General features: G+C 47.1%; 4 protein-coding genes across 5 annotated transcripts; 2 read left to right on the top strand and 2 right to left on the bottom strand.

The window, feature by feature from the left end:
• Positions 1–197: 197 nt before the first annotated feature.
• Positions 198–22424, top strand: rb1 (retinoblastoma 1). The gene is made up of 27 exons (XM_047050432.1): positions 198–460; positions 1161–1281; positions 1497–1600; positions 2001–2135; positions 2916–2951; positions 3166–3215; positions 3649–3759; positions 4183–4322; positions 4440–4517; positions 5372–5481; positions 5636–5713; positions 6431–6518; positions 7020–7136; positions 7485–7541; positions 7680–7711; positions 7853–7929; positions 8321–8541; positions 17455–17570; positions 18748–18893; positions 18997–19142; positions 19439–19543; positions 19673–19786; positions 19913–20061; positions 20297–20327; positions 20430–20575; positions 20764–20810; positions 20966–22424. Exons 1-27 carry the CDS (start codon positions 354–356, stop codon positions 21028–21030), a joined length of 2727 nt encoding a protein of 908 aa, XP_046906388.1. The 5' UTR covers positions 198–353; the 3' UTR covers positions 21031–22424.
• On the bottom strand, positions 9552–12433 carry LOC124487996 (lysophosphatidic acid receptor 6-like). The gene is given in 3 exon segments (XM_047050434.1): positions 9552–10818; positions 10820–11037; positions 11962–12433. Coding segments are annotated over 3 exon segments (1377 nt in total). The 5' UTR covers positions 12293–12433; the 3' UTR covers positions 9552–9990.
• On the bottom strand, positions 13323–17396 carry LOC124487997 (lysophosphatidic acid receptor 6-like). The gene has a single exon (XM_047050435.1). It carries the CDS (start codon positions 15278–15280, stop codon positions 14102–14104), a length of 1179 nt encoding a protein of 392 aa, XP_046906391.1. The 5' UTR covers positions 15281–17396; the 3' UTR covers positions 13323–14101.
• On the top strand, positions 22119–27010 carry LOC124487998 (palmitoyltransferase ZDHHC15B-like). 2 transcript variants are annotated; one of them, XM_047050436.1, is made up of 12 exons: positions 22119–22236; positions 22453–22479; positions 22685–22779; positions 22935–23055; positions 23631–23700; positions 24056–24088; positions 24207–24327; positions 24428–24560; positions 24654–24780; positions 24900–25006; positions 26185–26322; positions 26765–27010. In XM_047050436.1, exons 1-12 carry the CDS (start codon positions 22119–22121, stop codon positions 26836–26838), a joined length of 1164 nt encoding a protein of 387 aa, XP_046906392.1. In that variant the 3' UTR covers positions 26839–27010. The 2 variants fall into 2 exon arrangements, with proteins under 2 accessions (XP_046906392.1, XP_046906393.1); XM_047050437.1 differs by having other exon boundaries at positions 26197–26322.

Genomic DNA, 27010 nt, shown 5'->3' on the forward strand with positions numbered 1-27010 from the left:
TACATCAAAATATAATTTTAAATAAAATATAGGCCATCATTTTGTTAGAAGTTAATCATGTATGTTTTTTGAAGGCATTATTTTTTTAATAAAAAAGCTTTCACATTGTTTCTCCCGGTCCTAGAAGGAACCTGGCAACTACAGCGTATGTCGGATGTTGCGATGGTGACCTTTTCCCGCGGTTTCCATCTGCTGCAAATCCGTAGCGAGAGCGGAACCTCAGGAAGTGCAAACTATTGTAGACTACTACGAGACCGTAGTGGGATTTAAACGAAATAAAAATATAGAAAAATACACTGTGCTATAATCCGCTTTAAACGTTTTTACTTTATAATTTTGTTTCTGCCATCAAGATGCCACCCAAAAAAGGCAAATCTGTACAGAACAACAAAGAATTGAAGCCTGTTATAAAAAGTGCCTCTCCGGACAAGACGGAAAATCAAGAATTGTCTATTGAAAAGTAAGCGGTCCGTAGTGCTAATGCTAAGAAAACCAGTCAGTGTCATAGAAGTGCCATTGCGTTTTTTTTCTGTGACAAAACTGGGACTAATTCATTAAAATAAATATAATAATATAAAAACAATAATATGTACGATATATTTGGCTAGCTGTTTAGCTAACGAGCAACCTCTGGCTCACTAGCAAGCTAGGTAGCTTATCTGTTCTACGTCTGTGCTTTTGTTGTCAGCTAAATTAAGTTGGCTTGCTAGCTGCCTTCAGTTAGCAGCTAGCTAGCTAACAACAGCAGCAGCTGGCTATGAACCATGAAAGAAAACAATGAATGTAGCTAAGCTGTACAGAGAAAACAAGGTCCAGTACTCGTTATCATTATTGCCTCATTAACCTGCCAGTGCTTGGATATCCAAACAGTCATGATCCTCTTTCCTACCCGTTTTCGAGGGAACTATCTTCACCCTAATTGACAGTCAATAAGCTAAGGGACATTAGTTAACTATGTGGTCTATGTTGGGTCAAAGAGCCAAACAGGCTAGAAAGCTAGCTTGTGTTCAAATGGTGTCATTTTAGCTGGCTATTTTATAAGAAATTTGATGTGTTCCGTGAGGCACAACTTTGACACCAATGATACATTTTGTTGTTACCTGCAGTTATCAGTAATATTGTACAAAACAACTAAGGAAAATCTGGATTTTTGTATTCAGGCACAAAGACAAGGATGCTGATTTTGTGACTGTATGCAAAAGCCTCCGAGTAACGGACTTGGTTTGTGATCGAGCCTGGTCACTATGGAAGAAAATTCAGGGCTCAATGGACAAAGTTCCGGTATGTTTTCCAACACTCATATTGTCTAAACTTTCAGACAACATTAATATTGAGAAGCCTCCAATGTCTGCTGTTTCTATTAAACAGTGTGTATGCTAATGATCTGTACATTTGACATGATTTCCTTCAGCACATTTTGTGGTGTGAACCTATTGTATCGTTATGCCTTAAATGCTCATTATAGTTTTCGGTTGTTTTGCCCCCTGTCGACACAGGACACCCAGCAGAGGGTATGGGGTGCGTGTCTGTTTGTGGTTGTGACAGACCTGGATGTGACCAGTTTTACCTTCACACAGATCCAGAAGGCTGTGGATATGAAGTAAGTACAGTGTAAATGTGTAAATGTAAGTAGCAGGAGCACCTGTCTCCCACACTGTTTATCCTTACTTATGGGTATTATGATCAAATGAGTCAAGAGTCAGATGGCTGGGCAGTTAGGGAGTCGGGCTATTAATCAGAAAGTTGTTAGTTCGATGTTCATGCCAAATGATGTTGTGTCCTTGGGCAAGGCACTTCACCCTACTTGTCTCAGGGGAAATGCCCCTGTACGTACTGTAAGTCGCTCTGGATAAGAGCGTCAGCTAAATGACTAAATGTAAATGACTAAATGTAAATGTCAAGGAAATGTTGTGTCCTAGCCCCATGTACTGCTGTCCACTGCTGCTTTACAACACTGTTGTGACGGTTGTCGTTTTCCCCCCCTGTCCGCTTGGGTTCAGTGTGAACGAGTTCCTGGGTCTTCTGAAGAAGATGGACGTGAACTTGGACACCATCAGCACCAAGGTGAACTCGGCGCTGACTCGACTGGAGAAGAGATACGACGTGTCGCTCGCTCTATACCAGAGGTTTGAGAAGTGAGTAAGAATACCTTCAAACAGGGAGCTAGAACTATGTCTGGTGAGTTTAGTATAGAACATGTACTGATACAGTGTTTTCCTTCAGCAAGATGTCACAACTTTAAGCGGCATTGTTCATTGTTGATTGCGAATGTTGAACGCAACACTTGGGATTAAATTCCTCATTCCTACTTCTAGTGAACAACCTTTAGATGGCAGTGTTCTCTCTCTGGATTGGTGTTTCTGTTGATAACACAGAAATGTGGTCACTGAAGAATGTGAAGTTAATTTAGATATGGCTCTATATCAGAGGTCTTCAACCCTGCTCCTCAGGGACCCCCTGTCCTGCACGTTTGAGATGTTTCCCTGCTCCAACACACCTGATTCAAATGAATGGGTCATTAACAAGCTTCTGCATAACTAGATAACGACCCATTCATTTGAATCAGGTGTGTTGGAGCAGGGAAACATCTAAAACGTGCAGGACAGGGAGTCCCTGAGGACCAGGGTTGAAGACCGCTGCTCTAGATAAAAAAAATAAAAAAGGATTGTCCAGACCTATAGGATTCAAATGCTTACTTTTTACACAATTTAAAATGATATGCAGGACAGCAAAGTATAGTGGTCTTAACATTTATTAACACATGCATAACAAGTTTAAATTGGCATATCAACTGGCAAACATGTATACACCAAACAAAACCAATGGTATTTTGTGGACTAATCTGGAGGTCCACTGCAATGACTTACAGTTTTCTGAAAGATTCACAGCACTCATCACAACTGCTCTTTTTTCAGGACTTGCAGCAAAATATATACCAAGGACGAAACCGAGTAAGTAAAAGACTGAAATGCTGGAATCCTTAGTCTGTCGTCAGTACCACAGTACTTACCACAGCACTAGTTTATCAACAACAGATTTACTCAGAGCTGACTGACCCAATAACAATGTAATCAAAACATTTTCGACTGTATTCCCTTTTAGACTATGTTTTTCCTTGTAGTATGTATTCCTTGTGTAATATTTCTAATGCTTTATGTCTTGAAGGAGGAAAGAGATCTTGCAAAGCTGCTGGACGATGTTCTTGTTGGCTAAAGGTAGGTCAGCAGTTGTTGATGAGTGACAAGCTGTACAGCCTTAAGACAGGAATGGCTGAGCTCCGTGTTTCCTAACCCTGGTCTTCGGGACTGACCGTCCTGCATGTTTTTCATTCAAATGAAAGTTCGTTACCAGGCTTCTGCTGAGCTTCATAACGACCCGTTCATTCGAATCAGGTGTGTTGGAGCAGGGAAACATCTAGAACACGCAGGACAGTGGGTCTCGAGGTCCAGGGTGGAGAAACACTAGCTTAGATGAGAAAGCAGTTGTTTCTGACACGGTTACGATGGCCTCCTTTCCTTCTGCATGTGGAATCTGAACAAAACACCACATCAGTCTCTGCAAGCGAGGCTACATTTCGTCTGTGACGTCGGTGGGCCCAGCGTTGCTGTAATCCTCTTCTCCGTGTGTGTGTGTGTGTCCCGTGCGCAGGAAAGGCCCTGCAGATGGAGGACGACCTGGTCATTTCCTTCCAGCTGCTGCTGTGCGTGCTGGAGTTCTTCATCAAACGCTGTCCGCCCGGCCTGCTGCAGCCCCTCTACAGTAAGCCCTGGTCCTCCTCAGTCTCGGCTCTGTGTAAACACAGTTGGGTCAGATGGCTGAGCGGTTAGGGAACCGGGGATATTAATCAGAAGGTTGCCGGTTCGATTCCCGGGCTTGCAAAATGACGTTGTGTCCTTGGGCAAGGCACTTCACCCAACGTGCCTCGGGGGGGAATGTCCCTGTACTGTAAGACTCGGCTGCTAAATAACTAAATGTAAACACACTGCTCGCACACCCACCGGAAGAGGAGGAATTAATTGGACCAGTTCAGGGTTTAAATACCACAGGTTATCCTTGCTTGCTTGGGGGGGGGGGGGGGGAGGGGGTGGGTTTGTTTCCCCAAGAAAACGATGAATGCCGTGCTCTCTCTGTCTCTCTCACTCTCACTCTGTCTCTCTCTCTCTCTCTCTCTCTCGTCCTCAGAATCCGCCATCAGCACGGCCCACAGCCCCCCCACGCGGGCGTCCCGCCGCAACCAGAACAAAGCCAAACCCCGCCCCCCCGAGGTGGACGTGCAGCTCCTGGAGACCTTATGCAAAGAGAACGACTGCAGCGTCGAAGAGGTCCACAACGTCAAAAAAAACACAATTTATTTGGCTGAATTCACAACCCTAACCCACTGATTGAGGTTGTCCTAATATGATCCCCTGTTGTTGTCGTCGTTGTTGTTGTGTGTGCAGGTGAAGAATGTGTACCAGACCAGTTTCTCTGCCTTCCTTGAATCAATGAGCCTCTCAGGAACCCAAGGTCTTCCTCAGGTAGATGAACACAACCACCATCCAGTAACTCGAACGAACATGACCAAGGACCAAAACAAAGAGATTTTTCCACTGGCACAAAATGTTGCTGTGAACACTTTGACTGCTTAGATTGTCCTAATAAATCTGCCTGGCCAGGTTAGTTCTATCGCCTCCTTTTAATGAGCTGTTGGCCATGTTATAGCTTTTTATAAATCAAACAGGAAGTGACATAGATGGTTAACCTTCAACGAGATACATCCCGGGAGGCGGTGGTGGGTGTGGCCTCAGAAAACGGGGAGGGGCTAGCCAGGTGTTGAAGGCTGTCAACTTACTCTGTTATTGACCATATGGCTGCTGCCCAGCGGGACCACGTTTAGTCCCTTTTGTTTGCTTTTCAAATTTGGCGGTGGACGTAAGCTATTTGTTTCCTCCTCGTTGTGGGAGGTGCTGTGCTTCGCAGGGGCAGGCGTGAACATGACAGAAATGAGATGTCTATGTTTGCTTTTGGCCCCCACCGCTGCAAAGGAGGTAGTCAGCCTTGCTAGCAGCTTGTTAACAGCGCCTTTACTGACTCTGTTACCAGGGAATGGACAATAGGGGCCCGTAACAAGCTGATAGGCTGAGTGTGTGTTAAACAATCTTCTGATTGGACGGTGCAATAATGACAGTGTTTCCTCTAGGATTTAGCAGTGGGGGCAGGTCTGAAAAATCAACATAGCGGAAACACTGAATGAGTAGTCGCCCAGGGATATTTATTGATTGTTCTTTTATCAAATCTCTATCAAGATTATTTTATGTCTCTGATCTGAGCTTGTATTTACAGGTGTTCTTAATTACTCTGGCCATCTGAACAGGTTTGCTTTTCCCTACAGGCAAATGACCTGAGCAAGCAATATGACGAGATGTACCTCCACACCCGAGACTTTGACGGTAGACTGTTCCTCGACGGAGACACAACGTTGCTCAGTCCCAAGACTCAACCGTAAGCAGACCCACAGCCACTATCATGTTCAGCACTTTGACATGTCTTTACCACAAACAGAAGGTCATGTATCAGTCAGCTGAGTGTTGACCGGTTTTTCTCTCACCCTCTCTATCACACCCTCTCTCTCTCACCCTCTCTCTCTTTCTCTCAGAATGCAGGTGGAGAGAACGCCTATGAAGAACCGACCGGAAGACGACCAGGTCATCATCCCCCCGCAGACGCCAGTCAGGTGAGCCCCTCGCTGACCCCCACCCCCCTCTCCATCGCACCCCCACCCCCGTCAAGGCCAAGAAAATCCCTTTCCCACCCCGAAACAAAACGACCTTGATGTGGGAATGGGGTTTTGAACCAACTCCTCATGCGCCAGTCCCACTCCTGTGATTAGGATTAAGAATGTGCATCGACTTTGTTAAACTATATGTATCGGTTCACATGACTCCTAAAATACCGCCACAGCGAGCCCTGCTTTGATGCTAAACTAATATATACACCGGTTCACATGACTCCTAAAATACCGCCACAGCGAGCGCTGCTTTGATGTTGCCACGTGGCTGTCAGCACAGAGGCATAAGATCAGTCTAGTGGGCTTGTTACACCAAGGGGCTTGTTGAAGCCCAAAACAGCAGAACATTTTTTCTTTTATTTACCCCATAACACCTGTCTCTATGGCTGGATGATGATCATCGAGCACACTTGTTTATTATCAATCACAGCGTGATCACTGTAATGTGTAGTTGCTTCCATTTGGTAGTAAAAGAAAAAAAAAAAAAACGATATATGTTCAGCGGTTATTTATTTATTTTTTTTTACAGAGAATACCGTTAAAATGACCTACAAATACCCCCCGCCCCCCCCCCCCCCCCCCCCCCTTCCCCTTCAAAAAGCTTTTCAATTAAACAATTTCACCAAGCATAAGTAAATGACATGAATCCTCTCGTCTCTCCAGGGCTGCCATGAGCTCCATCCAGCAGCTGAGAGTGGACCTGACCTCGTCTGGAGACCAGCCCTCCGCCGTGCTGGCCGTCTATTTCAAGGTAAGGGTCCCCTCTGACGACGGTGGGTTGAGCTCAGCCGAGCCGAGAGGTTTCAGGTTCAAATTCCCCCTCCCCTGTACGTCGTCTTTAACAAAAGCGTCCGCTAAATGAAAACGTGTTATTAGTACTTTCACGAATGCCCTTCTGTTTAAAAGTGCAGTGGTACACTAATGAGCTAACTGTGTAGGTGTGTGTTCTGAGGTCTAAAAGAGTAGATTTGAGTACATGAAAATGTGTTTATGACCTTTTTTTATATTCTTATTCTTATTTCACTATTCATGTATGCATTATGTATTTTAGTTAAGTTCAACCTACTCAGGGACTACTGGTGAAAATTAGCTCTTGAGCTAAAACCTGGTACTATGCATCTCTCCTCTTGAGGTTCATGTTTATTGTACGCTGTCCCTGTTTCTTTAAATAAATAAATACAAATAAAATAACTCTAATTTCTATTCATCCTCCCCCCCCCCCCCCCTCCTTCCTCCTCTTCGCTCCTGTCAGAACTGCACGCTGGATCCCACTGGGGAGATCCTGCAGCGGGTGGAGAGGCTGGGCCAGCTGTTCAGCCAGATGTTCGACCAGGCCGTAGGGCTGCGCTGCGTGGGCCTCGGCAAACAGGTACCGACAGGTACTCAGGTGCCGGCTCTAACCCAAGAGGGGGGGTAAAATGGCTGAGTGGTTAGAGAGTTGGGCTTATAATCAGAAGGTTGCCGGTTCAATTCCCGGCGTGTCAAATTACGTTGTGTCCTTGGGCAAGGCACTTCACCCTACTTGCCTTGGGGAGAATGTCCCTGTACTTACTAAAAGTCGCTCTGGATAAGAGCATCTGCTAAATGACTAAATGTAAATGTAAGAGTCAGTGTTTACCTGAGCTTGTGCATCAGGCAACCCTGGAACACCACTAACCCTGTCGGAGGACATCTACCGGTAGTTCTAATGAGCGCTCGTGTTCTCTCCCTCCTCCAGAGGTTCACCCTGGGCGTGCGGCTGTATTACAGAGTCATGGAGGCCATGCTGAAGTCGGTAAGCTTGTTTTGGATGTTGCTTTGGGTAACAGCCCCTGCTGGTTACCTGCAATTACCCCGAAGGCAACATTTCGTCTGTACCTGCACGTAATCTCACCAACGGAGAACTCTGTGTTAAACACTCTTTTCCTTGCAGGAAGAGAAGAGGCTGTCTGTGCAGAATTTCAGGTACAGTTTAGGTGTTTATACTTGAATGTTCTCAATGTTCTCAGTCATACCTTTTCCTATGCTTGTAGTGTGTGCTGCATGTGCACACATGCAGTGTACAGTTAAGTTTCATAGACAACGATCATGTGATTTACATTCCAGTAAACTCCTCAATGACTCCACATTCCACACCTCGCTCCTAGCCTGCGCATTGGAGGTTGTCATGGCAACATATGGCGGTAAGCTGATACAAGTCCCGCCCACTTCTCCAGTATTTTGAGGCTGAAACGTTGCAAAAGAGAACTACAATCATGGAAGAGATTCTTCAGCAAGCTTAGGGTTTTTATAGAGCTTACATTATAGTTAATGTTTATCTATTTTATGAGCAAAATTGTAATCAAAAAAGTTGTTATGGCTGTGTATGACCAGGAATTATTTATTGGCAGTTTGATATTCATCATTTTATAACAATACATTTGAATAGAAACCTTCAAAGAAATAGATACACACCCGATGAACGCACAAAGATCACAGTTCCCTCTCGCCCCCAAAATAACCCCCCCCCCCCCCCCGTCCCGTCCTCCCCCCCCCCCCCCCCCCCCCCCCCCCCCCCCCCCCCCCCCCCCCCAGGGACCTCGTTTAAGAACGGGGGCTACAGCGGGGGGGCCGGGGCCCCCGCCGAGACGGACCTGGGCTTCCCCTGGATCCTGGACGTGTTCCGGCTGGCCGCCTTCGACTTCTACAAGGTGATCGAGAGCTTCATCAAGGCGGAGCCGACCCTGAGCAAGGACAACGTCAAGCACCTGGAGCGCTGCGAACACCTCACCATGGAGACCATCGCCTGGAGGGGGGTGAGTCGCCGGCAACCGCACACGCCGTCCTGTCGCCCGGGCGACATGGAGTGTCCTGGGTGTATCCATAGCGTCAGCTGGTTTCACCCATTTCATCGAGGAAGGGGAGGTGATTTCGAAGGCGTGTCAGTGTTATTGATTAACGAACAATAGAAGTAGATTTGTGAATAGTAGCTCACCAGACATATACACAAGACACACGTGGCACTGGCCAGCCACCTTTTGAGGCATACAAATGTAAACTAAAACCGCAAAATCAAAAAAAAAATCTAATCTACAACACGATTACAATGTTTAATTTTCCATCGAGGGGATCTGAAAAGACAGGGGGGGGGTTTTTGGGGGGGGGGGGTTTATGACCACAAAGACTCTTCAGTCCTGGAGACTCCCGAGGCCTGTTCCATGAAGGCCGATCAAAAAAGTTGGACTTAGTCCCAAACCTGACTTGAATTAGTTTAATTAGTCAAGCGTGGCTAAAGCGATTCCATTTAGGCCAATTTCAGCTCACGCACTTCTACTAATTCAAGTCAGATTTAAGTAGTCAAGCTAATTGCTTGTGCACCCTATTTTTAAGCAGTTCGAGAGGTAAAACATGGATCATATGATCCATCACGGCAAAAAGCAATGCTCACTGCCACGTGACTTCTTCCAGAAAGAACGTTCCCTTTAAGCTTTGTACTATGACAGCTCCCTCATCCACCGCTTCATCAAATTAAAATGACACGCCATGATGGACGTGAACAATAGGCTACGTAGGTCGAGGTCCTTTTTTAGACCTTTACTTCGTTGATAAAAAAACAGACAGCCTCTAAACACATCTAAATTGACTTTTTTTTACATTGTTTAATATAAATAGCCTACTATTAATCAATACATTATCCAGTAGCCTAACTTTCTAACATGGTTTTTGTGTCGGGAAAATGGAGGATAGATGTATGGATTTAGGTTTGTTTTGCAATTATAGGCTACTGTTAGCTATGATAATTATACTTGGATAATTTAGATTGAGATACAGGCCTATGCCTGATGGCTAAACATTTGAAATCACAAATTACCATAGCCATACATTTAACGGCTATGGTGTGTATCAAATCATTGTTCATACTAAATGTTGTAGGCTATATAAGTTGATTTTCTATAAATGTAGCCTACATATTGAACTGATGAGAATAAGAAAATGAGAATGTCCGTGGTAAATCATCGTTTTACCTTTGGGTCAGTGTTCCAGGAACGTCTGGTTAAGCAAGAACACGGTCTAAGCCTGACAATTAGCATGACTCTGACCAAACTAGTTTCGAAACATAAGTTACCATAGTAACTGAGTTCGAACTACGTTGAGCTAGCTTTTTGGAACCGAATGAACTACAAATGAGTCTGACTAACTGACATGAGTCTGGCCTATTCGGTAAACTCTCTTTATGGAACAGGCCTCAGCAGGCTCGCGGCGCCTCACTGGCTGGAAGTGCCCGCGTTGCTGAGGGGCTCCCTGTGCATCAGGCGGCTGGAGAAGTAGTAGATGAGGGGGTTGAGGCAGCAGTTGGAGCTGGCCAGGACCAGCGCCACGGGGTGCACGGCTTTGGTGAGCCGTGCCAGGCGGCAGCTGGGCACCAGGCCCACGTGGGTGAGGGTGTAGCCCAGCAGGTTGAGGTGGTAGGGGGCGAAGCAGAGCAGGAAGACGCCCAGCACCCAGTAGATGACGGTGAGGGTGCGGCGGCGCCGGCGGCGCTGGGCGCGGCGTCGAGGCTGGCGGAGCACGCGCAGCACGCTGCAGTAGCCGAAGAGCAGCACCAGCGCGGGGAGGACGAAGGCAGCCTGCACCAGGCCCAGGGCTGCCAGGATGAAGGACAGCTGGCGCTGGGTAGTCGGGTCCAGCAGGCAGGGCTGTTGGCGGCGGGCGGCGGCCGAGCGCAGCAGGGGCAGGGTCGCGCTCAGGCCCAGGACCAGGCACCAGATCCCCGCGCTCACCAGCCGCGCCGCACACACCCTGCGAGGGGCCGACACCAGCGGGTGCACCACGGCAAAGTAGCGGTCCGCGGCGATGCACACCAGGAAGAAGATCCCCCCATACAGGCTGATGTACTTGAGGGTGAAGGTCAGCTGGCAGAAGACCCCTCCGGGGGTCCAGGGGGACAGCGCCGCGTTGGGTCCCGCTCCCGACGCCAAGTCGCGGGCCTTGTGGTGGTAGTAGTATATCCTGAGAGGCAGGGACACCACGAAGAACAGGTCGGCCGTGGACAGGTTAGCCATGTAGACGGCCGTGCTGGTGAGGGTGCGGGGGCGAGAGCCAGAGGCGGCGTAGGGCCAGGCAGTTGGTGGACAGCCCCAGCAGGAAGATGACGCTGTAGGACACCTGGTAGAAGGTGAAGCGGTAGCTGGTGTCTATGGTGCAGTTAGCCAGAGGGGGGAAGAGCTGACCTGGCAGCCCTTCGGTCTGGTTCCTCAGCTCCATGTCTGGGTTTGGGTCCTGTACTCCACACCCAGTCACACCATCTACATCTGGGGAGGGGTTAGGGTTAGGGGGGGGGGGGGGGGGGGGGGGGGGGGGGGTTGGGGGGGGGCAGGCAGTGGGTTAGAGTGATTAGGAGAAGATGGGTGGGCCTGATGCTTGTTTCCGGAGAAATCAGCAGTTAAAACTATGCTGCAGGCAGACTTAATTAACTCCTTTTTTATGTATGTACACCTCTTACTTTATTGAGTTTCAATATTTGCACGGTGGCGACAAGATGACTGCTGGGACAGCTGTGGCGTTTGAAGTGGAAGATTGAATCTAAACTGTGCCCCTCCACACACACACACACACACAGAATTACACACATGCACACACTCCCTATACACCTGGTCACCATCGCATATGGAAATTTCCATTCCATCTCAGTAACCGTTTATACATAGATTACAAGTAGAATGGCATTAGATGATCAAGATTTGACATGATTTTATCGCCTGTTCTTCTTCTGCCTTTGTAAGGGATTTCCTTCAATTGAGTGTTGTTATGTTGGTATCCTTTATACTAATTATTTATACGAATCAGACACGTCGCCACTTGTCGTAATTCTCCAGGATAAACCAAGAACAAGTTAGGGTGACTATCGGTTAAAACGATTTGCCCCCGGCTGAAATACGACTGCTGAAATTCCCAAGAAGGGAATCTACAAGCCACCTGTGTCGCTCCTCTCGTCGGCATGAAAGAAGAGCTAACTTTGAGTCGTTCTTTTGAACCGGCTCCGTCATATTCCCTTGCATGAACACCACTTTCACTCTACATCGATATGTGTCTTAAATTAACGCTACACTGGTGGCGTTCTATTTTCACACTGTGTCTTGAGTTCCCACAACTCCCAAGCAGTCTTTCATAATCACTGACTTCCTTGCAAGGATACAGTTGGTGAAAGAGGAAGGAAATTGCATTCGATTACTCACCACTGCTCTGATATCCCAAACAGGAGTTAGTAGCTGGAGGGCCGTGGATGTAGAGGGCATGCGTCCAGCCCCTGCTCCTCTCTGATCTCCTGCCAGATCTCCTAGTTCTGGACCCATAACAAGCGAAGGACCCAACAGGGCAACATTTCCCGCCCACATGAAGACGCTTTGATCTCACGGTCACGCACCCGCCCGCGCCCACCGTCTCGATCGCTCGTCGCCTTGAATCAACAGACACGCGTAAACTCCCCCTCCACGTCAGTGTCCTAACAACCTGGCAACCCCTCGATGCATCTCCAAAGACGAGTCGAGTGTGCTCGCACATGGTCATATCCTCTTCTTGTTAACGTGCTCGCACAATGTGTCGGCCATCTGTCAGGCCTTCGTGTTTGTGGAAAATGTACATTACATTTACATTTAGTCATTCAGCAGTCGCTCTTATCCAGAGTGACTTACAGTAAGTACAGGGACATCCCCCCCCCCCCCCCCCCCCCCCGAGGAAAGTAGGGTGAAGTGGAGCGGAGGCCTGTTCTCACTCGTCTTGCTGGTTTTCACAATCCTGTGTGTGTGTGTGTGTGTGTGGGTGTGAATGTGTGTCTGGCCCATTTCAGAGAAGACCCTCAGGGTAACAGACAAGTATGCAATGACGCTTGTTTCCACATTACACACAGTTCTGGTGTCGTTGACGTGGGAAAACGCAACTTTATGGTTGCTCACACTTTCTCCCATGTCTAAGCATCACAACTATCCCTCTTTTACTGTATGACACGAGCGACTTACACACAGGGAAAACCTTCGGTGTTGGAGTCTTTATCTCACTTTTCCACCGAGTCTGTCATGGAGCGATTCGATATCCAAACCTTCTGTCGTGTTGTTCTCTTTATTATCATGTTCTACACTCAACAAGGCCAGCTATAGTGTTCATTGTAGCTCTCCAGTGTTTTCACTCCTTGTATCGCCGCGCCAACCGAACAGCAGCCGTTTAATAGGATTCAAGTATGTTTTAAACACGGCCAATCCCCGCTTCTGTTTGTCTGGGTTGTGATTATACATCGTTTTGGAAATCCACACCTGTACAAACAGTTTGAACACCTGTTGAAACTGTACCAACAGAAGGGAATCTCATTTCTTATCCCCTTTTACGATACAATATCAATGTCGGTTAAGTAAATCAGATGCCTGTGTACTAATGTGTACTGCCCAGGTAGGCCTGAGGTTGACTTGGTTTCTGTTTCATACTTCATGGCAACTATCAGACAAAGACTTGCAAATACTAGTTGTTACCTCTAACCACCTTGGGGTTTTAGCTAAATCTCAGAAGGTCAAACTAAATGTAAATGTTTTTCTTTGTCCTTTTTTACATTTTTATTCAAGACGCTGTCATTGTCAGGGAACAGTCCAAAAAAAATCCCTAATGTGCTTACAACATAGTCATAGTACAACAAATGTACTTTCACATACAAGACTTGTTCACCTGTGACTAAGCACAACGTTTGAATGAAGGTCATTGTTGTAAATGTATAGGGTGCTGAAATGTTTTGGTTTGCGCAATATCCCAGGAATGGGATATTCCCGGCTTGCATAATGTCCCCTTTTCCATCAACCGCCTCTTGTCTGTTATTGTAGGAGGTTGAAGATCAGGTGTGTAAACCCAAGGCAAGATACTGCATTGACGTTTAAATCAACAATTTAAACTGTATCCCAGGTTGTTGTGATGAGGTGAATGACTTGAAAACATTGCCATACTTCACTATACAAATAGTTACACGTTTCCTTACGAGGTGAAACAAACATGCACAACCTCTAATAAGGTTAAAGTGCAGCTTATTTTATCAAGTCGTCATACTTTCAGTCTTGAAATCTAACAATCTAATCTAATGAGGCACTGCCACTGTAATATCAGTGCCATAAAACTTAATCATGCATCAGTACACCCTTAATGGATAATACTCTTAAGGTCTGTGCTGAATGTGGGGTTGGGGTCACTTTGTGTGTCTGTTTGAAAGCCCCCACCCTTTTCTCAGCTCCTCTTTGTCAGAGTTTCACAAACCGTAGACTCACTGAAATACTGCACGGTGACAGACCGATGCCTCCGTTGAGGCCGGACAGCGTTTGCTTGTTTGTTTTCCCTCTCACGACATCACACCGTCGACTCGTTCCGGAACACTTTGGCCCTCGGCGTCCTCACGCTGCTGTGCACGCTGCCCTGAGTGCTGTCCGACTGCAGCGCCTCAAACAGCTTGTTCTCGCGGAACGCCATCGACTTCCTCTTGATGGAGTTCTGGATGGTCTCCGACGTGAAGTAGTAGACGACGGGGTCGAAGCAGCAGTTGGTGACGGCGATGCACAGGGCGACGGGGTAGATGGTCCTCACCACTGACTCCAGGACGCAGCCCTGCAGGATCTTGGCGCGTACCAGGGCGTAGAAGACCAGGTTGACGTTGTACGGCACGAAGCAGAAGCAGAAGATGAGCAGGTGCACGACGATCATGCGTAGGATCTTGGCCTTGTTGAGCTGCCCGCCGCGGCTGATGGTCTGGGGTTGCGTCAGGGTCCGCAGCACCCGGAGCGAGCAGAAGATGTTGAGCAGCAACGGGATGAGGAAGCCCGCCGTCACGATGAACACCACCACCTTGGACAGCGCCGCCTTCCACTGCTTGTTGGAGAAGTTCTCGAAGCAGTAGATGGAGGACGAGTTGGCGTGCCGCGGCGACGTGGTCTCCAGCATGAAGCCGGCGGGCAGGCTCCCAGAGAGCACCAGCGCCCACACGGCGCAGCAGGCCAGCTTGGCGTTCCTCTTGGTCCGCAGGGTCTGCGAGCGGAACGGGTGCACGATGGCCAGGAAGCGGTCCACGTTGATGCAGGTGAGGAAGAGGATGCTGCCGTACATGTTGGTGTAGAAGAGCGAGACGGACACCTTGCAGAGCACGGCGCCAAATGGCCAGTCCTGGTTGATGAAGTAGAAGATGCGGAAGGGCAGCGTGAGCACGAAGAGGAGATCCGACACCACCAGGTTCATCATGTAGGTGGTGGTCTCGTTGCGAAGCTTCAGCGTGCACGCGAAGATGTACACGGCGGCCATGTTAAAGAGCAGGCCCACGATGAAGACCAGGCTGAATACTGAGGTGTACAGGGTGTGCTTGAAGCCGTCGTTCTTGGGGCAGCTGGCGTTGGCCAGGCTCAAGCCCAGTGCTTGGAGACCATCGGTGCTATTTGACATCTTTAGAGGTTCTTCAGGCTTGAACATGTGGCAAATTCTTTGCTGAACTCTGATCCAAAAATGGTCGAATCGTATGAGGGCAAAGGTAATGCCGTTCATGCAATTCAACTATTCATATCATTGATATTACTCCCTGTTCAGATTTGGATGGAAAAGTAACTCCCTAAAAACACCCTTTCTTACCTTTTGTTATTGTTTGGATCTGTGTCAAATTATGTTGAGCTTCAAAAACAGCTAGAAACTTGTCTTATTCGACAACTAGCTTTAAAAGTCAAGTCAATCAGTTCTTGCGTTTGTTTCCATAAAGTTCAGACAATCTTCTTTTTAGACATCCACTATCCAGTCAATATCCAGTCGTCGAGTCGTATTCCTCTGACACCTTGGCAGTGAGCAGGCTTCAGTTCTGGAGCAGTATCTACCCTCTAGAGTCCGTGGTGTTTCTGTTCTCCAGTGAGAGAGGGGTGGGAGGGGAGAGAGGGGGTGAGTCATGTGCCTCTCCTGTTCAGCGTGAGGCTCTCTCTGCTGCCCCTACGGGCCCGAACCTCCCGCTCCACTGCTCCTCGGTACTGCCTGGCTCTGCCCAAGTCCTCGGGTGCATCGTCTTCCTGGCCCCTAACTCTGTGAAGACCATGGGGGGGTTCTGCCGTGACCTACCCAGCTGTCCAGACACGTCACACACACACACGGAGCTCGTGTCTCTCGCTGGCTTCTGTATCTGTAAACAGTCTTCTCTGCTCACACACCAGGACACAGCCACTTCCACAAGGCCCGCCCCTCCCCTGTCTCCCTGCTTTATATAATCACCTCCACTCTTGCAACAGGGCTTGGCCACCGAGGTGGGGCTGATTTTTTTTTAATTTTTTTTCTCTCTCTCTCTCTTACGTTTGAAGACTTTAATCTGCCTCTCCCTGTTAAAGTAACAGGATTAAACGACTTCGAAAAGTTTTTCAATCTATTGGCGTTGTTGTCCCCCTCTGGCAGGAATTCTGGCAGCTTTGTGCAAATGGTCCCACATGTGGGGTGTAATCCATCACACTTGAAATGCACAACACTGCAAGATGAATAAACAGTTGCTCTCCGTTTGGATTTACACACGTTTCAAGTGGAAGGTTTAATCGTTATTGATTTTGTTCAGTTGCAACAAGTCACTTTTAAACTGTCCCGTTTGCCAGTTTGTTCTGGAACTGGAGCACTCTGGCGTCGACGGAACAGGTCAAAGTTTCAAAAATGACAGGATGGAGTATGTGTCTGTTGTCAAGCCTGAACCTGCAGCGCGAGGCTGAGTCAGTGCAGACTTTACCCAGTCTGGCCTCACCTTGTACGGTCTGATCCCTACGTTAATATGGCGACGGGAACTGCACATCGTTCGATGACATCAGCAACTTCTCCGCTCGTGGTTCGAGGAGGTTTTCCTGTGTAGGCGATACAACACCTGGAAAGGGGAACTAAAGCCTACCTGGTCTCTTGCTAGGCCGTTGGTGGTAACAGGTGTCGCTGATAAGACTTGATACTACAGTGAAACTGGAGTTGCCATCCAAAGTTCAAACTGCCGCAGCATTTGGAGTCGGTCGTCTGTCTGTTGAGACACTCTATGAAACCAACAGAAACGGTTTTCAGTTCCACTGTGTGTGTCAATGGGAAGAACACCGGAACACGCAAGCAGTTTTTTTTCAAACGTGTCCGTGTTGATTTGAAAAAAACCTTATTCTCCTCTGCCCATTGAAGGTTTAACAATATGGTGTTGACGCTCGTTTCAAGTTTAGGCTCTGGTGGGAAGTAAACAAGGCCACTGTAATCGGCTCGCGATCCGAGCGCAGGGTTCAGGACTGTCAAGTCGGACACATTCCTTCCCCTAACTGCAGTCGTACTCTTGTTCGACACCGCATTCTTGAGATAGCTTAACCCCCCCCAGTCTGTTTTCCCGTGTAGGGGACACTGTGGCATAGACTAGTGGACACAGCTGGACCTAAAAACAACAAAGAAGAGCCCCGTGTCATTTCCTGTCCCCGCCAAGTCGAGCAAATAGCCCACAGGGCCGTGACAAAACGTCCCTTAAGACGTCATACACACGCAACCAAGTTGGCCTGCGACTTCCTGCTGTCTTTGTTTTGAGATGTTTCGACTGTGTTGGCGTTTGTGATTGACATCTCTCCCTCTCCCTCTCTCTCTCTCCCTCCCTCTCTCTCCCTTTCTCTTTGCTCTCTCCCTCTCTCTCCCTCTCTCTTTCTATCTCGCTCTCTCCCTCTCTCCCTCTCTCTCTCTCCCCCCCCCAGGACTCGCCCCTGTTTGAGCTGCTGAGGCTGACCCACGAGGAGGGCCCCGGGGAGCAGGTGGAGCCCCCCTCCACCCTCAACCAGCCCCTCCAGCACAACCACACAGCAGCAGACCTGTAAGACCCCCCCCCATGACTCACCCACCACCCACCTGTCTAGCATCACACATCTCTGCCTTGTCCCCTGGTGTGGGGTTTCTCTCAGTCAGAGTCTGGTCCCACTCCTTTGGCCAACATTCCAGGTGTGGCCGGCTCCCTTTCTGCTGCCCTCGCGTCAGACGGGTCTCAAGCGAAAGTTATAATGAAACTCAAACATTAGGTCGACAACGTCTGCCTATCAAGAATACATACAGTCCGTTCCTCGAATCTGACCACAGAACCAGACTCTTCTGATAACATCCCTGATTTTTTTTACCGTCTAAGTTCACTAGTTGTAGCGTGAGACAGGTGTGAGACAGCCCGACGGTTAAAAGAAAGTGGCTTCACTATTTCTGTATGAGGTAAGGTTGTCGCAACATGTGGGGGGGGTCACAATGCCTGAAGGGTCACAATGACCCGAAGATAACACGAGGGTTAATCAGGTGATGAGTATGAGAGGGTGGACCCCCCCCCCCCCCAGTGTTTGAGTCTGATGAGGTTGCTGTGAGAGGAGTCGAGGGAGAGATCCAGGAGTCTACCTTCATCTTCTGGAGCGTCAAGGAAAGCATGTCGTGGTGTAGCAGCCGTGTTTCTGTTCCCTCGGCTGTTCTGCAGGGGAAATCTCATGACCCGTGGTCCCACTGCCCCTCACCCCTCACCTCAGGTTTAATCCGCCTTTCCTGGATAAGACATTCTCCACACACACACACACAAACGATTTACAATTGGCCATAAAATATCCTTTGCACTTTCAGAAAGAGAACTAAACGAGGGAAATCAGGTCAAGCGATATTCTAATACACATGCACAAACATGCCATCAAAGTAAGAGAAATGCCGAAAAAATACTGTGATTTCACACCACGGATCCAATTCATCCGTATCTGCTGACTCATCAAACAAGGGAGGGGTGTAACGTTGATTCCGGACGTTGGTGGACAGGGTTTGAGGGTTGTCTGGCTCTGTACTGTATACCAAACAAATACCAAAACGACGTGGGTTTTGACCATACAAATTCTAGCAAGGGCGTTTGACCGACCCGTTGAACTTTTCACCCAGAACCAGGTTTTAGGAAGATCCTGCTGACTCATCTTGTTGCTATAACTGACTCATTGTATGTCTCTCTCTCTGTCTCTCTCTCTCACACACACACACAGGTACCTCTCCCCAGTGCGCCCCAGCACCAGGGCCCTGCCCCCTCCAGAGTCTCCCTCCACCCCCAGCTCCCAGCCCCCCTCCCAGGCACCTCCGCAGAACCCCAGGCAGCCCAAGTCCAATTCTCTCAGCCTCTTCTACAAGAAACGTATGTCCTGTTGTGGATCGTAGCGGTGGCTCCCACCCGCAACTGTCTGTCTGTCTGTCTGTGTGTGTTTCTGTTTCTGATTGTGTGTGTGGTTGCCCTGTAGTTTACCGTCTGGCCTACATGAGGCTGAAGGTGCTGTTCTCCAACCTGCTGACGTCTCACGCCGACCTGGAGCCCATCATGTGGACCCTGTTCCAGCACACCCTGCAGTACGAGTACGAGCTGCTGCGAGACCGTCACCTGGACCAGGTGTGCATCGCTCAGCCTCCACTCACTCTCTCACTCTCTCTCTCTCTCTCTAACTCTCTGTCATACGCACATGCCCTGACTGACTTAGCCACAAACTCACTCTTACTCACTCACTCACTCGCTCTCTCTCTCTCTCTCCTCTCTCTATCTAACTCTCTAACTCTGTCATACACACACGCCCCGACTGACTTGGCCACAAACTCACTCTCACTCTTTGTGCACATAATAAACTAACATGTGGACTTCCTTTAAACAGCCTTTTCCCTCCTGTCACTAACCCCCTCCTCCATTCCCAGTTGATGATGTCTGCCATGTACGCCATCTGCAAGGTGAAGAATGTCGACTTGCGGTTCAAAACCATCGTGACTGCGTACAAGAACATGCCCAACACCAACCAGGAGGTGAGCACATTCAGACACCAGCGTCCTGCCTTTACACTCCCGCGTGAATCGGTGTTTGTCTGGAACCATATCCTCGAGAACACATCAGGTAAATCCGTAGTCACAATCTGCATGGTCTTACTTTTTTAGACATTCAAGCACGTGCTGATCAACGAGGGCCAGTACGACTCCATCATCGTCTTCTACAACCTGGTGTTCATGCAGAGACTGAAAACCAACATCCTGCAGTACGCCTCTCCCAGGGTGAGACAGCGCCCCCTTGGGGCACCAGAACAAAACAAATCGAAAGGTGACACCCACAACCGAGTACACGCCAACAGAAGCACAACTAACACCACTTCCTGTCTGTTCTTCCCTCCCCCCCCTCAGCCTCCGACTCTTTCCCCTATCCCACACATACCCCGGAGCCCTTACAAGTTCCCAAACTCCCCCCTGCGCGTACCTGGGAGCAACAACGTCTACATTTCCCCCATGAAGAACTCTCGCATGTCCCCTGGGGTCATGACCCCTCGCTCAAGGTCGGTGCACCCGCCATACACCCCCCCCCCCCCCCCCAACCTCTGGGGGGCATTCACCCCCCACGTAGGGGTTGAAAGACTTCCTGTTGTCCGTACCGTAAACCAATCAAAACAGAGTATACTCAGTTTCTTATGAAAGTGACAAAAGGCCAGTAGTTTTAAATCAGTGAATTCACCTTGGGGATAAGTGTAAACTAATATGTCTATATTTTTCTGTTTTGGTTTCCCCCCACAGGATGCTGGTGTCCATAGGGGAGTCATTTGGGGTAGGTACCTCTTCGATTTGTATCAGAATAAATAGGGTTCACTGTATTACGGGCCAGCCTTCTAACAAAAAAAACTGTTGCCATGTCACTTCCCCTCCATAGACCACCAACAAGTTTCAGAAGATCAATCAGATGGTCAACAGCAGTGATTGGTCCTCCTTCAAGAGGACTCTGGATCTGGGCTCCGCCCCCAAGCCCCTGAAGAGGTTACGCTTCGATGTGGATGGCCAGGATGAGACTGATGGGAGGTGGGGCATCAATAGACAGAGAGAATGTATCCACGGACGATTGCTTTACTTCATTCCCCACCCTTGAACCCTTGATTTGTTACTTGGAGAAGTCCATACAGGCGAATCTTTTTTTAATTTTTTATGATGATGATGATGCAGCCCCTTGCTAGGATGTTGTTGAATCCTTTTCATTACTCTCTTCACAGCAAAACCGGGGCAGATTCAACACTGATACAGAAGCTGGCTGAGATGAGTAAGTCAAACGTGGTCGCACGGTTTGTTTCTATGTAGCTACTCGACAGGCATGTATCACTGTTAATTCAGTCGAGTTCCCTTGGCCCCGAGCCGCCCTCGAACCACCGATGTCGTGAAGCTGATGGCTGTGCGCTGCCTTTTGTTTACGTCAAGGTTCCACTCGAAGCCGCATGCAGGAACAGAAGATGAAGGAGGACGCTGAGAAGGAGAAACCGTAGATTCTACTGAAAGACTCTGCCCAACACTGTGCTGTGTTCAGCAAACAGATCCAGCAAACAGCCTGACATCCCATCCTTCCTTGCCTACTTTTTATTTTATAATTTTTTATTATTTTTTGTACATTTGCTTTTTGGAGTAGTTATAGATGTGCTGTTTTTTATATATAAACACTACTCCTTGAGAAGTGGTTTGTTAATACAGAGAAGCTGTTCTCTTTATTGTTTGGTGTTTAACAGAAACCTCTTTAATTTTGTTCTCATTGTAATTGGAGACTTTTAGTACTACCATATTTTAAGAGTGACATTAGTTTTGAGGGGTGTTTTATACAAAAATCATTGTTTTGGACTTTCGATATCAAGTAGTCGACATAATGCAGCATGAGGACAAGTCGTCAGTAAGGACGACCCCGTTTTGAAACAGTAAACCCGCTCATTATATTATTTTGTATTTTGTTACAGAGGATCAATGCACCTTTAAGGACATTCAACACTGAATTACGTGACTTTACAACCTGTAACACACTCCACAATAATTAAAGGGGAAAATATACTCCACAGTAACATAAGTTACTGTACCTTTTTTCAACTGAACAGTACATTATCTTGTATTTAAATCATCCCTTCTCCATCTTGACTCTTGAATAGTAACAGAACAGTGAAATGTAAAAATATGACCTATAGTATATTTTCCCAAAGGGACATGGTAGCACTTTATATTACTATATATGAATGATCCTTTTATTATGTAGTGTAAAAGGTACTTGTTGAAATAGTTTGGAATTAACCATTCAAATAACGTGTAATTGGTAGCTATCTATGACCTTAACTGCAGTGGTACCTACTTGGAAAAAGTGAAAGTATCATTTCGATAAGTGCGTTTCACAGCCACGAGGGGACGCTGGATTCTCGTTTTTTTTGGACAGTCCAGTGCTCTGTCTAAAGTATGAGACTACCTGTACTTTTAAAGCTGTCTTTGTAGTTGACATTAACCTATTCGTCAAAGTCAAATTACGCGGGTCTAATGTCATGGAGCGGCGAGTTTATATAATGAACTGGAGAACGCGGTGACTCAAGTGGCGGGGCTGACAATGATTCCATCAGGGACGTTCAGGAGGTGTTTTCGTATCGTCGTCTGGATTCCAGTCCTCGTTGTTACTTCGGTTGTGATATGGTCGTATTATGCCTACGTTGTTCAACTTTGTATTTGTAAGTAGCGTATAGTAGTCAACGAGGGCGATTAAACGATTTGCGTTCATTGAGAGCCTATAATCCATCAATTAACTTGTTTTTAGTTTTTTACAGTTGTCTTCAGTTTTGTAACATACATCTGTGTTTTAATTAATTTGTTTTAATTGTTTGCCTTGTGTTGATGTTTTAAAATAATGCCAAACTTATTTGTACATCTTTCTTGGTTACTTGAAGTCACTCTCAACAATACCTCTGAAAAAGGTAACGGACCATTGATATCAATCAATGCCACACTCAATCACAACTTTGTTTCATCAGAAATGTTTTCAGTTATGAACTGTATTTGTGTTTTATTTGTCGGTTTGTGTCTTTGTCGTTGTTGAGCATATCTCGCAAAACGAATAGCACAATAACCTAAAACATCTTGAAAGTCTTGAATGATCTGAATCCTCAAACCTTTTTGCAGTGGTTTACGTTCTGATGTTCCATGTCTGTTTTGGGATGTTCCTGTGGGCCTACTGGAAGACCATGTTTACCCCGCCATCCCCACCTTCTAAAAAAGTAATAGTGACAGAATCGCCATGTTTACATGTTTTACAAAGCTGGTAACTTGGACATAAACATGTCAACTTTGATTGCACATCTTTAAAAAAAAAAAAAAAAAAAAACATATCCTTTCATGACAAATCTGTCTTTTCCGGTCTGTATGCTTCCAGTTTCATCTCTCCTACTCAGACAGACAGAGGTATGACATAGAGGACAGGCCGGAAGGCCAACAGCAAATACTTATGGACATCTCACGGAACCTTCCAGTCTTCTGCCGTTCAGCATCTGGAGGTACACACACTCTAGAACCAAGTGCTGTGAATGGGTTGATCTCGCGCCAATCTCGTTCCATACCTCAAAAGGGTCACAGGTACCTAGCTGTCACCCGTGTGTGTGGTGAGCGTTAACTACCAATACATCTCATGCTAATCCCCTCACAAGTAACTCAAGATGGCGTCTGTATTCATGCCCTGACACCTCTCCTGCTTAAGGCCTGGTGAGCTGTTCTTTCCACAGCCTCCAAGTGCTCCAAACCTTGTTGGGTCTAAAGAGTATCCTCACAGGATGCAGTTGGCATGTCTCCCTCTTGGTCCTGCTCTAAAGGGCTCTATTACCTAAAGATGGAACATCATGACATCGGTGGGCAACATGGCTGCCGCCTGAGATGCTCATAAAATCCACATTTACAAAGTGCAATTTGGTGCGAGTGCGGACGAACGTGGTGCCGACAGCTGTGAACAGACTCTCCCAGTGTTTGCTTAGGGATTAGGCTTGCACTTTTATCATTCAGGAGGGGGGGATGTGTGAATATAGGATGTGGGATCGAATAGCCCTTGCTGGCCACTGACCGCTCGCTGTGTCCCCAGCTATCAGGTTCTGCCATCACTGCCAGGTGATTAAGCCAGACCGATGCCACCACTGTTCAGCCTGTGAAATGTAAGTCGGTTGTTCCCCAGTTTGTTGCCACTCTCTTTTTCAGATGGCCCTCCGCTTACATAGGGAGCAGGTAAGGGGATATTTGTGTGTGTACGTGTTATTGTGCCTCTGTACCGAGTGCTAATTAGAAGGTGCTACAGAAGTGGCCTCGCCCACAACATTTATCCGTGTCTTGTCATCGAGAGATTCTGGATAGGGCGCCAGCACTGAAACAGGACGCTGATGATTTGCTTCTTTCTACTATCATGCCATCTCTTATCACTCTACATTGCATGATGGGGTTTTGAAATATAATCTCCATAATCACGAGCCTGACTGCACATGCTGTGGTTGATTTTTCACTTTCTCTGTACAGGTGCGTCCTGAAAATGGATCATCACTGTCCATGGTAACGAGAATTATCTGACAAGAGAGCGTGTCATTGAACAAACATGACATAATTACCACGAGAAAACCTGTTGATCACCTGGCAACTTGGTTATTTCTGTCGCGGTTGTTGTTCACAGGTTAAACAACTGCGTGGGTTTTTCGAACTACAAGTTCTTCCTGCTGTTCCTCGTTTATTCCTTGCTCTACTGCTTCTTTGTCGCCGTGACAACAGCTCCGTATTCCATCAAGTACTGGGTGGTGAGTGCTGAGGGGTAATGGTGCGTCTCAAGGTCGAACCCAAAGTCAACCACCAAGTTTTTTGTTGTGCTCATGCACTCCTGTCCATTCTCTTCTACAGGGGGAGCTCCCTTACAGACCCGCTAAATTGCACGTTCTTTTCCTCATGCTGGTGTCCCTCATGTTCTTCGTGACCCTGTCGTTTCTTCTTGGGTTCCACTGCTGGCTGGTGGCAAGGAACAGGTCGACCCTGGGTCAGTACCACGCTGTGTCAGGGCTTTCCAGTTATGGACACCACGGAACGCATTGAACACTAACGCCCCCCTTCTCTCTCTCTCTTTCTCAAGAGTCCCTCTTGGCTCCCTTTTTCCCTCATGGTCCAGACAGGAGTTACTTCAATGTAGGAGCACGTGAGAATTTTCTCGAGGTGTTTGGGGATGATAAAAGACTTTGGCTTCTACCTGTGTTTTCCAGGTAGGCTTGAAAGTGTTATTAGGAATCCCATCGCGACCATTTTTGTCTGTCAAGGGAATGCATTGCTACAGACTTTGGTGTTTGTTCTGATTTTTTTTTGTCTGCCCTTTTATTCCCAGCAAGGGTGATGGGCAAAACTTCCCCATGAGAAGCAAGAGTGAGGCTCAGAACTCCTTATTAGCTAATGAGGGTTGGAAGGAGGCAGGATCTGATGTGGAGTGCGGGGGTAAGTCGAGCCTAGCTGGTCAGGGGAAGCTAAGGCGCTACTGAGGTCATTAGAAACGAGAAGAAGGAAGAAAAAAAAAGTCTGTTCACAGTTACTGCAATCCAGTTAACCAATCCAGAACAACCATTGTAGATGGACATCTTGGAGCAAAGCCGAACCATTTCTTGCAGGGAAGTGCTCTGTGGTGCCTGACCCCTTGAGGATCACATAGCTTGCTGGTGATCGTATGCCTGTGATTGGCTACATAGGCCTATACAGTACTGTAGCCTACACAATACCCCTATGGAGTAAGTGTGAAGGAAATTGACTTCTGTACAGTGGGAAATTGTTTTTTTAAATTTTCTTTCTCCTAATAAAAAGCAACGGGGGTATATTTAAGAGCTGTATAATAAGCCGACACATTTTTGTGGAGCTTGGGTTGAATCCGATCCCTTGTTTTGGGGAATCACCATGTCTGTTGTTTATGTCTAATTCATCAATTTAAGTGCATGACTTCCTGGTGTCGGGTAACTACAGCACGCACTCTCTCTCTCACAAGGTATTGCATAGATAGCTGCACATGGTCGGACTTACACATCTATTTATTGGTCAAGTGCCACATCACAAGTGGTTGTTTTTATGTACAAATTAACAGTTTTGCTGACAAGATTCCTGTGCTATAAAACGGTCCAACTCTAGCTCTTTGAGTTCTTGTAAAGTTAGTGTGACTACACAGGGACTAGCTGCTGTGAAGTGATTTCCTCATGCAATGGCTGCCTGTGCTATTGACGACGAGTCTATTTTTGTCCATTAATGAATCCAAATTAGATTTTTTTGTTTGTTTGTTCTCCTTTTCAAAGGTCAGTTATACTGCCACCCAGTGGACCAAAGGGGTCCCAGTTTTCCTTTTAATGATTTACATTTAGTCATTTAGCAGACGCTCTTATCCAGAGCGACTCACAGTAAGTACAGGGACATTCCCCCCGAGGCAAGTAGGGTGAAGTGTCTTGCCCAAGGACACAACGTCATTTGACACGGCGGGGAATCGATCCGGCAACCTTCTGATTACTAGCCCGACTCCCTCACCTCCCTCATCTGATGGATACAAATTTAAACAATAGGCATTTTTGACCACATTTGAGCAGAGCAGGGGAGGACATGTTGTCTGCTGTTTGCAATGCTTAGACTGCATCTAATAGACTGCTGCATAGGTCTACAGAGAAGTCTGCCAGACGTCAACAGGAACGGAGCCACTGTGATGTTCCCAGAGCTTCACATGGTTCAGAATCAGAAGATTCACATGGTTCAGAATCAGAAGATTCACATGGTTCAACCAGGTGAGTACCTGTACATGCTTTTACATTCACTTTTAGAAATATGAACCTATAAGATGGAATGCGCCAGTGTTTCATTACTTCACATATATTTTACTGTTGATTGTTCTATATTTTACTGTTGATTGTTCTTCTACAGGTACAGTCTTGCACTTTTTGGGGTTCATGTTGTTTAAATATGTTACCTGTATAACAGCATGCTTTTATGGGTCTTCCCTTTGGCACTTGTTTAGTTTTTTCACAATGTATGCTTCATGTTTTGGCTGCTTTGCAATGTTTGGGACTACCTCGTTGTTATGATCAGTGACCTATTCTCTTTTGCAAAGCTCTCTTGAAAGTCGCTTTGGACAAAAGCATCTGCTTAATGCGTAAATGTAAATATGCAGCGTGAAATAACCAAGACCTGTTATCCTCTTCGACCGGCTCATGTTATTGTCCTGTCTAGATCTGGCATCCTCACTGACTAACAAGTCGAGTCCACCTCACACACCTTGCACCTCAAGAAAACAAGCACCGTAATTCTACCGTACCTGAAAGGTTCATGGTTTCAACTTTCAAGTCACAAGTGGTCCATCCTCAATTGTGAAAGATGATGTTTAACTTAAAAATATATATATATATATTGTAAAGGCCTCAGCCAAATGTGTTCCCAAAAGTGTTTTTTTTTGTTTGCACCATTAAAAACGACACA

Source organism: Hypomesus transpacificus, unplaced genomic scaffold, assembly GCF_021917145.1.
Source record: "Hypomesus transpacificus isolate Combined female unplaced genomic scaffold, fHypTra1 scaffold_116, whole genome shotgun sequence".
NCBI lineage: Eukaryota > Metazoa > Chordata > Actinopteri > Osmeriformes > Osmeridae > Hypomesus > Hypomesus transpacificus.

What these genes read in the sequence shown, in the direction of transcription:
- rb1 (XM_047050432.1), top strand. Translation starts at nt 354, where the DNA reads ATGCCACCCAAAAAAGGCAAATCTGTACAGAACAACAAAGAATTGAAG. An exon ending in CTATACCAGAGGTTTGAGAA is followed by an intron (nt 2,136 to 2,915) that starts GTGAGTAAGAAT and finishes CTCTTTTTTCAG; the next exon opens with GACTTGCAGCAAAATATATA. An exon ending in CAGGATGAGACTGATGGGAG is followed by an intron (nt 20,576 to 20,763) that starts GTGGGGCATCAA and finishes CTCTCTTCACAG; the next exon opens with CAAAACCGGGGCAGATTCAA.
- LOC124487997 (XM_047050435.1), bottom strand. Translation starts at nt 15,280, where the DNA reads ATGAACGGCATTACCTTTGCCCTCATACGATTCGACCATTTTTGGATC.
- LOC124487998 (XM_047050436.1), top strand. Translation starts at nt 22,119, where the DNA reads ATGATTCCATCAGGGACGTTCAGGAGGTGTTTTCGTATCGTCGTCTGG. An exon ending in CATCCCCACCTTCTAAAAAA is followed by an intron (nt 22,780 to 22,934) that starts GTAATAGTGACA and finishes GTATGCTTCCAG; the next exon opens with TTTCATCTCTCCTACTCAGA. An exon ending in ATTCCATCAAGTACTGGGTG is followed by an intron (nt 24,328 to 24,427) that starts GTGAGTGCTGAG and finishes TCTCTTCTACAG; the next exon opens with GGGGAGCTCCCTTACAGACC.